The sequence below is a fragment of the Coffea arabica genome, chromosome 4e (assembly GCF_036785885.1).
Source record: "Coffea arabica cultivar ET-39 chromosome 4e, Coffea Arabica ET-39 HiFi, whole genome shotgun sequence".
NCBI lineage: Eukaryota > Viridiplantae > Streptophyta > Magnoliopsida > Gentianales > Rubiaceae > Coffea > Coffea arabica.
The window spans coordinates 16102783-16112256 of record NC_092317.1 but is presented as its reverse complement, the minus strand read 5'-3'; the positions used below and the strand labels follow the sequence as shown (position 1 = coordinate 16112256).

The window sequence follows — 9474 nt, the reverse complement described above, 5'->3', positions numbered from 1 at the left end:
TTTTCTCAAGAAAATCATTACAAACCAAATATTTCTGACCTCTATCTGTTCTTAAAATTTAATCTAACAACCATTTTATCTCTCAACAAAAATTTTAAAATTTTTGAAAGTATTACAGGCATCAAATTTTTGTTTCAAAAAATACGGCATGACTTTTCTACTAAAGTCATCAATAAAGGTAATAAAATAGCTGCAACCACCATTAGAAAGAACCTCCACATTGCACAAATCTAAATGAATAATTTTTAATGGTCATTTGACCCTCCATGATTTATCAGTTTGAAAAGCATTCCTGTATTATTTTTTCAAAACGCACATATCACAGACTCTATCATAATTTCTAATATTAGGTATCCTACCAACCATTTTTCTACTTGCCAAAAAACTCAAACTATCAAAATTCAAGTGTCCAAATCACATATACTTCAACTAATTACTGTCATCTATCATCATACTCAAACATGAAAAATTGGCAGTACTCAAATTCAGTGAAATAAGTGATTTGAAGTCAATGGTACACTGGCAATCATTCCAATATTTTCATCAAAATAGTACAATTACCATGCCTGATACAAATATCATATTTTTTTTTCTCAGACAACTAGTCCATACCCAATAAATTATGATGCAACCCAAGAACATAAAAAACATTAGAAATAAAATCAATAGACCCATTTTTAGACTAATAGGAATTTTTTCCTTTCCAAACAGTGGTAAAATAGTATTATTCCCAAATTTAATTTTACCACTGATAGATTCATTAAGTTTAACAAATAATTCTTTCTTGCTAGACATATGATTACTGTAGTCCATATCCAAATATCATTTATTTTTATCAACCATATCAACATCATTACCGACTAATAATAAAGTTTCAAATTTTTTATTATTATATTGCACCTGAGTGTCAGCAACATTAGTTTGAAAATTTCTATCTATATTTTCTTCAAATCTACATTCAAATTGTCTATGACCCAATTTTTTACAATTATAACATTGAATTCTTTGTTCAAAATTATTCTGATTAAAATTGTTTCCTCTGCCAAAATTATTACCTCGGCCTCTACCAGGACCACCTATAAAATTAAAATTATTACCTCTATCGCGTCCAAAATTTGATGTACCTCCTTTACCTCTATTATTGTTGTCACGACTACCTCTATTTCTCTGACTGGATTCAACTTGCTCTCTTACATCATTATTGCCTCTCAAATTCAACTGTGTCTGCAGCGGCTCTTTTACTGTATCCTTTTCCAGGGTATCATCCAACTTCCTATTAATTATTTGTTCATGCAGAATTAATAACCCATGCAAATTTTCAATACTTAAATCCTCCAAATCTTTCGTTTTCTGGATCACAACTATCACATAATCAAATTTCATGGGCAGGGCATAGAGAACTTTTTTAATAAATTTTTTGTTAGGTAGGTCATACTGATTGAGTTTTATCTCATTTTTAATAACTGACAAACTAGAAAAATTTGACTCAACAGATTCAGATATTTTCATCATCACAAGTTCAAATTTTCTTTTCAACATCATCAAATTATTTTGCTCAATCCTATCAATCCTTTTGTATGTTTTCTCCAATATATTTCAAACTTCTTTTGCTATATTAGTCTTAGCAATTTTTTTAAAAATTGACATATCAATTGTTTGATTAATCTGTGACAAAGACAAACTATCTTTCACCTTATTATCTGCACTAGTGTCCCGAACAAGTGCAAATTCAATAGATCGATGTAATTTTCATGTCTTGAAATGGATTATCATTTGTTTCTGTCAAAAATTGAACTCCGCCTTCGTTTTGAGTTTTTAAATAGAACAAACAATATTGGGATTAGAATTTGCCATACTTCAATCTATGGGGTTAGAATTTGCTATATTTTAATCTATCATAACTCTAGTACTATTCTGATGTATCCAAATTAATGAATACACAAAAATCATAGGAAAAATCAAGGACAAAGTACGTGGAGGCAACGGAAATTACATATACAAACGAAACTACGGCTGCTCATAACCCAAAACACAAAACAGAGGTTACGTCCTTTATATCTGTATATTAACGCCTGATGCTTCGGACTCCACAAATATGCGCCCTATACCACTAACATACAAAACCAGCCAGTACTAATAGTTCACGTGGCCAGTAACATAACTAATAGTACTAACATTAACTGGGTTTAATGCGTCCTACGTAACTATTTCATATAGGTGGTGCAGAGAGGTAAAATCCCATGGGAAAAGAGGAAAAATGTAGTAGAATCACCAAGATAATGGCCAATTATTGCTATTTCCTTATTGATCTTGGTATACTTGTGCAGGGCTTGAAAGGGAAAGCTAAATAGATTCGACATGGCAGCACGCTCGGAGAGATTTTCTGTAGATTTCCTCGTCGGAGGGACGGCAGCGAGTGTAGCGAAGAGTGCTGCCGCACCAATTGAGAGGGTGAAACTTTTGTTGCAGAACCAAGGAGAGATGATAAAAAGAGGGCATTTGACCAGGCCTTACTTGGGTGTTGGGGATTGCTTTAAAAGAATTTTCAAAGAGGAAGGTCTTTTGTCATTTTGGAGGGGTAACCAGGCCAATGTCATTAGATATTTTCCGACTCAGGTATCCGTTCTCTCCTGATGTTGGTTATTGATGCCTTGCCTCTTTTCCTTGTTTTCTGTTTTCTCTCTTGCTTCTTGTTCAAATTTTTAGAGGCTAATTTATCCTAATTCCTCTGCGACTTTTTGGTTCAACTATAGCTGCAAGCATCAACAGTTCTACTAGGTTTGCCAAATGTTGTGCTATTGTTGTATTTTGAGAAATTAATTATGAATTGTGCAAGAATAAAGCTTCAATACATCAACATTTCTCTAGAGTTAGCTGCTTCAAGAATCCAATGCAAGCATATCAAACTGCTGGTTCACACCTTAAGTTTGTGCCTATCTCCTGTGCGCCATGCCTGTACCATGGTTATCTTGAAGCTGGTATTACTTCTTTTGTCTGGGTCCTAAATTACTTATTCCATAACTTGTGCACCTTGCTTTATGGTTTTAGTTTGCAACAGTTATTGATAGAGGGACTGGCTATTGGCTCACTAAGGATCCACTATGGTAGGTTTTGGATGGTAGGATGTGATTGCTTCTACATAAAGGGGTCATCGTAAAGCCAATTTGTCGGTCTTATTTCTCAACTCCAAGGCTTTGATAGAGAACCTTTTGAGAAATTTGACTAAAATGCTCATGGGTTAAATTTAGAGCTTAGGATTTTACTGATGGTAGATAGAGGAAGATCCACTACCTGGTCTCCTTCGAAACGCTATTTTGTTCAGTGATTGGCCTGTCATTATTTCAAATGTTCTTGAGTTTGCCATGAAATTGTAGGTTTTAATACATCACTTGAGGGTACTTGACCCTTATTTGACCTTGCGCCTTCCCGATGGATGTCATGCATTTCTTCCATGTGTTGATAGTTTAAACCTATAGGTCAAATTGAGTCCTTCCACATTTTCTCAAGCCTTGGCATGTCTGAATTTCAGCTAGCAGATAGCATAATCTTCAGGTAGAACTGCTCAGGCTAGTAGAGAATGATAAATCAAATGTGTGTAATTTCTCGCTATCTAGAGGTTTTAGTTTTCCCTGGCATTAGGTGTATCTAATATAAAAATGTAGACGAAGTTCTCCGGTAAGAAGTACAATATATACAACTCATTGTTGGTCTGATGCCTTTTTTAGCTATGCTACCTTATATTTCATGCTTATTAATATGAGTCAAATTATATAAGCTTTAGCTTCATGAAGAATGCCTACATTTATGATTTATTTTCATTTTGACATTCTTTTAATAGCTTCTAAACTTTAGAGATATATTTGAGTGTTGTCATGGCTAGTTAGGGGATGGATAATAGGGTTGGAGCAACATACAATACCTTAAGGATCACAACTGAGACACCAATCAATGAAGAAGACAAGGCCATTTGGGAGATCTTGAAATCAGTGGCAGTGCTCAAATATGGAAGTTCTATGGATGGAAGATCAAGCCTGCCTTTGAGAAGTGCTCTCCTATTTCTAGGTCAAGTTCTTGGACCTGTGGAGTCTGGATCAGACATGTTTCCTTGGTGTTTGTTGGTTAGCAAGAAAGTTGGAAAATTTTCTTGAGCTTTCCTGCATTTTGTCCTGCAAAATTTGCCGGAACTTGAAGGAAGTTAGTTAGATACAATAATAACTAGTACTAACTATTACTAATTCCCATTTTCTATGGGCAGGGGGAAGTCATTTTTACCTTTACCTCACTTTCCTGCACAACTTCCCCTCTATCCAAACGTAGCTTCAGAGTGGAGCTTTTTTGGGACCAAAAAGGATGTGTTTATGATTATATGTATTGCATGGGGATGCTGAGAGGATATTGTGGTGAGAACACATATATTCTGGATGGAAGACTCTAATGGTCCTGCAGGGTTTGACAGCTGGAGTATGAATATCATGCTTGCTTTTACTTGTATCTTCGTTATCTGCATTAAATAGTCCTTTCCAGGGGTCTGCTGCACTAATAGGCATTTCCACCTGCATTTTTAATAACATCTGTTGAAGCTGTGCACTTCATGCTTAGGGCATTGATCACTCAATGAAAGTTGGGTTCCTTTTTAATGGCTTGGGTCCTGTTGTTGCCTTAGGTTTAAAATACGTAGAGAAACTCCTGAGCTACAGAAGTGTAAAATGAATATCTGGTCATCCTGGTGAAATTTAGTTTGTGAAGAGTGGGAGATGTTGGCAATAGAAGCTACAACAAGCAACTTTCTTATAAAGAAGAATCTAGGCAACCACATCTTCCTAGAATCTACCCCAGGACATTTATGTCAGTTTAAACTATCTTTTGAATTTGGACATACATTAAGACTTTTCCCTTAAGGTGGATACAGTGTTCTGGTAGTCCTTATGTTCTGGTTACTTCTTAACCTTTAAGATTCAATGTAACTTGACATTATTCTTTTAGCTAAGCTAGGGTACTCAAAACTAATGAAGGGTTCTGTATTTAACAGTATGTTGCAGTATGTTTTATGCAGTGAGAACTATGAAGCAAGGAAGTGCAATCTCTTAGTTATTTGAACTGGGGCAGGGGTACCCAAAAAGACCTTGATGTTCACATGGATTCAGGGTGATTAGAAATTTTTGTGTATGGCATTGGTAGGATGTGCCTTGAGTTGCATGAAAATCATACTATATTACTCTAGAAAAATGGCTTGTTGCAAATTTACCTTTCTTGGCATCTCATAATTCTTTTACGAGTTCTACTTGCAGTTTTGTCAACTTAGGGCTTGTTCTCTTTTACTTAAATCAGCTCATTATAAGTTTAATGTGTTCTCATTTGCTTTGACTTCTGCTACTAGCTTATCCCTCGAAGTGTTTGCTGTCACTGCAAAGAAACATTATCTCATCTCTCTCTCTCTCTCTCTCAAAATGAGCTAACATTGGATGTCTATTCTTTCGAATAAAAAGATCCTAACTTATGAAATCCCTTGATTGTTTAATTCTCTGTTCCTGCAAATGTGCTGTGGAATGTCACTGCTGAATAGACACTGTTGGAATTTGTGTAGGCATCCAATTTTGCATTCAAAGGCTACTTTAAAAGCTTTTTTGGGTGCTCAAAGGAGAAAGATGGATATTTCAAGTGGTTTGCTGGAAACATTGCTTCAGGAAGTGCTGCTGGAGCAACCACATCACTACTTCTTTATCATTTAGATTATGCCAGGACTAGACTTGGCACAGATGCTAGGGAGTGCCCAGCTAATGGTAAACGCCAATTCAAAGGGCTACTAGATGTTTATCGTAAGACCTTGTTAAGTGATGGCATCGTTGGCCTTTATCGAGGGTTTGGGGTTTCAATCATTGGAATAACCCTTTACCGAGGCATGTATTTTGGCATCTATGACACCATGAAGCCTATCGTTTTGGTTGGCCGCTTTCAGGTAAATCTAATACGTGGTTACAATTTCTGCCTAAAATACTTGTTTTCAACCAGTAATTTGTTCTGCTTTAGACATAAAACTTACGTTACTGAGGTATGATATTTTGTGGTTGTGATGCATTTGAGACTATGTTCAGAGCACCATAAAATGAATGCTTTAATGACTAAAACAACTGATGATTTGATGAAAATCATAAGTTGGAACTTTTACTTCCTTTTATCCTTTTATACCCCCACCTTCCCACCCTTATTAGAGTAACAAGAATAAAAGACTTTTTGAAGTGCTTTTTCTCATGATTTGGGGTTCAAAGAAGAAAGAGTTAAAGGAGTCTTGTGGTGCACTTTCTTAATATGGAGATATGACATGTATGGTGTGACTAATTCTGCATGATTTACAACATATAGAGTGCTGATCTTTGATAGTTGCTCAGTTATGTTTCTTTATGACAGTCCCCCAACACCTACCCATATTAAGAATTCTTTCTATATTTCAGGACAATTTTTTTGCTAGCTTCTTCTTGGGTTGGGGTGTGACTACTGTTTCAGGGGTATGTGCTTACCCTTTTGACACGTTGCGTAGAAGAATGATGCTAACCTCTGGACAATCGCTGAAGTATCGTAATGGAGCTCATGCATTCTGCGAAATTGTACAGCATGAGGGTTTTACTGCATTATTCCGTGGAGTGACGGCAAACATGCTTCTTGGTGTGGCAGGGGCTGGAGTACTTGCAGGATATGATCAACTGTACCAATTTCTATATAGATCTGGTTACAGGTTTGAGCCACAGAAAGCGTAAAAGTGATATTTCTGTAGCAAAAGCATGTATAATTTTTTAAGTTCAATGTTGAAAGAATGGAAAAGGTACTTGCGAGGTCATTTCCTTGAAGATTGCTGGTTGATGAAAAGAAAAAGGAGGACAAAGGAAGGATATATAAGTTGCATTTTCATTGTAGCTTCACAAAACTGATGAATTAAGCTGGTGAGCTCCATGTTCTGATATTGAATCTACCAGAGTTGCCATTGGAGCTGGTGCCATGAGACTTTGGAAGGGAAGACCAGGTCAGTAAGTGGGATTGATCTGACAATAGAAGATAAGGTATGACATACGGAGGACTGTTTCAGTTAGTGGTTATATAATTCACATTTGAATTCAATTGCCCCTTTTGGAAAGGTGAAAATTTAAAATAAGGAAAACATGAAAAGCAAAGGGGGAAAATTTGACCGGATGCTATTGTTTTATATTATCTGTACAGTTACAAAATGTAGTTTATGTAATCTTTTTTTAATTGTTAACGAATACAATTCTGTTCAGTAATCATTGGAAATGTCAACACTTTAACAATTGATTTTGTTCTGCATCTGGAGTACAATTAACTATGCAGGCAGTAGAGGATCAAAATAATTTCTTGCTTCTCTTGGACTGCATGTGATTTATGCCCTTCTGGCAAGAATGCTAGAATTTTGGCAGCAGAGGAAAAAAAAAAACTTGAAGGTTTCCTATTGCAATTATGGTGGAATCTTTAGGTTTTGGACATGGCTTGCATCCTTTTAAATTGTGAGTTAGCTGAAACATCAACTCACAAGTTTGTGTTCTTTCTGCTGCATCAATTTTAACTTAAGGTCTTGTTCTGGGGCACGGGGGGATGTGAGACCCTTTTGTCTTTAGAAGTACCTGTTTCACATTAAGCATAATAGCAGTACTGGAAATAATTTTGCTGCCACTTCGAAATACTAAGTAGTCACACTGCCCAGTGAATTTAAATTGTGCATTTTTTTCCCAAAGAGTGTCAGCAATTGAGAGTATGTCAAGTTTTATTTTGTCTTAATTATTTAACAGAAAAGTGCTGCCCCGCTCTCAGTTGATTTCTTGCACTCTATGATCAGCGAGTGGAAAAATTTCTGATTATTTGTGAATAACTAGCTTCTTTTTCACTTTTGTATTGACATTTCAAAAGCAGTCACTTGACTAAGCCAAAAGCCAGAAATTCTTGTGACGCTTGGTAGTGATCAAGTATCCTCCATACTTTCTGCTTTTTCTTCTCACTGCAATTGTCATGCAGTTAGCATTTAAGATGCAATAGTCAGCCACCCCATTTCTTGTTGTTTTCCCTGCCCACATCTTTTGCAGGCGCCACATTATTGATTGCTTTCTTTGTCCCAAAACCAATAGAGTGACATTTCTCTGTTTTGCTTCTTCAACAATGATTGGTCCCTTTTCCTTTCCTTCTCGCAATGCTATCTCAACTTGCACCTAATAAAGACAAGCCAGCAACATGAATTACTCCTAATTTACATCAAGAGATATGCAAAAGTGAGAAAAGGTTTTAGCATGTTCTATCGTTGAAACAGATATTGATTGTTTCAGTCCTTTTATTTCTTGTAAAGTTAGAAAAATTAAGTGAATGTTCAAAGCAAAATTACTTACCTTGGGTCTTCTCTTTTGACATGTGTTTTTCATAGAGTGAAGAAGTTCATAAGCCTTCTGATTGCTTTTACCGTCTGAGTTTAGACCTGCAACATGACTCATTTGTTACATTATATTTTTGTCCCATTAACCATGTAATTGTAATTGGGAATAAAAGAAATTCAGAAATAGGGGTACAGAAAGCTTACCATGTTTGGAGGGCTTGGCTACATGCAGAAGAATAATGGAATCCTGGCTCTGCACAGTATGTGAGAGTGCCCATTGAAGAGCACCCTTAGCTTCAAGACTTGAATTAACAACCACCATGACACGGTTGCCGCCGTTGTTTTCCAGCTTGGACACATCCCCATTAAAGCTCAGTTCACCGCTGCTTTTACTTGAATGATCCGAGTTGCCATCAGATTTAAAGAAACTCTCAGCTTTCTTGTAATTTTGAGATGGTGAACGAACACAAACGCGAGCCACTGCAGGGCTCATGCAGAAGGCTGTAATCTTTGAACGCACACGGGCCATGCTCCGAGAGGTATTCTATTCGCAGACTGTTTTTTTTCTACTCAATTGCGTGTTTGTGTGTTGGTTTTGGTTTTGGATGTTGTTGAAGAGGTTGGTGAAGAATGAATGGGGAACAATGAACCAAATTCTGTTTTCCAGTGTGGTGGAAATTGGTTGTCTGTCTAGTTTTATAGCTGTGTTAAAAGGTCAACCAAATGATTTTCTTGCATTTGTTTCCTTCTTCAGTTTTCCAATTGGTGGGGTTCTTCTTTGACGTGCTTTCCATGAAGAGACTTAGGATTTAAGGGTCTAAAGGAAGTATTAAATGCTGTTTGTGAACTAAGTCAAACAGGTACAGCAGCAATAATACTAGCAATATAGAGGACGTGTACATCTAGGGTATTATGCAAAATTCATTGGGGGGGAAATATTCATCTGTCAAATTGTGATTCCCTACATGGATATGGGACCACGTTCTACTGCTGGTTGTACTATTGCCATTAGGTTGGATTAAAACAAAACCTCCTTTCATTTGGGGTCGTTTGGTTGGAGGGTTTTGTAAAGAAATTGAACATACTTTTTTTTGCGGATTGTTATGGAT

At 36.4% G+C, this 9474-nt stretch overlaps 2 protein-coding genes across 3 annotated transcripts; one reads left to right on the top strand and one right to left on the bottom strand.

The window, feature by feature from the left end:
• Positions 1–2080: 2080 nt before the first annotated feature.
• On the top strand, positions 2081–7314 carry LOC113741218 (ADP,ATP carrier protein ER-ANT1-like). Of its 2 annotated transcripts, XM_027268713.2 has the most exons (4): positions 2081–2230; positions 2328–2616; positions 5585–5956; positions 6450–7314. In XM_027268713.2, exons 2-4 carry the CDS (start codon positions 2359–2361, stop codon positions 6750–6752), a joined length of 933 nt encoding a protein of 310 aa, XP_027124514.1. In that variant the 5' UTR covers positions 2081–2230; positions 2328–2358; the 3' UTR covers positions 6753–7314. The 2 variants fall into 2 exon arrangements, with proteins under 2 accessions (XP_027124514.1, XP_071903826.1); XM_072047725.1 differs by lacking the exons at positions 2081–2230; positions 2328–2616 and adding an exon at positions 2673–2978.
• Positions 7315–7708: 394 nt separating this feature from the next.
• Positions 7709–9123, bottom strand: LOC113741219 (uncharacterized). Its single transcript, XM_027268714.2, has 3 exons — positions 8570–9123; positions 8382–8467; positions 7709–8207 (listed from the first exon to the last, which is right to left on the bottom strand). Exons 1-3 carry the CDS (start codon positions 8892–8894, stop codon positions 7923–7925), a joined length of 696 nt encoding a protein of 231 aa, XP_027124515.1. The 5' UTR covers positions 8895–9123; the 3' UTR covers positions 7709–7922.
• Between the last annotated feature and the right edge of the window lie 351 nt (positions 9124–9474).

What these genes read in the sequence shown, in the direction of transcription:
- LOC113741219 (XM_027268714.2), bottom strand. Translation starts at nt 8,894, where the DNA reads ATGGCCCGTGTGCGTTCAAAGATTACAGCCTTCTGCATGAGCCCTGCA. An exon ending in AGCCAAGCCCTCCAAACATG is followed by an intron (nt 8,468 to 8,569) that starts GTAAGCTTTCTG and finishes GTCATGTTGCAG; the next exon opens with GTCTAAACTCAGACGGTAAA. An exon ending in GTCAAAAGAGAAGACCCAAG is followed by an intron (nt 8,208 to 8,381) that starts GTAAGTAATTTT and finishes TGTCTTTATTAG; the next exon opens with GTGCAAGTTGAGATAGCATT.
- LOC113741218 (XM_027268713.2), top strand. Translation starts at nt 2,359, where the DNA reads ATGGCAGCACGCTCGGAGAGATTTTCTGTAGATTTCCTCGTCGGAGGG. An exon ending in TTAGATATTTTCCGACTCAG is followed by an intron (nt 2,617 to 5,584) that starts GTATCCGTTCTC and finishes GAATTTGTGTAG; the next exon opens with GCATCCAATTTTGCATTCAA. An exon ending in TTTTGGTTGGCCGCTTTCAG is followed by an intron (nt 5,957 to 6,449) that starts GTAAATCTAATA and finishes TCTATATTTCAG; the next exon opens with GACAATTTTTTTGCTAGCTT.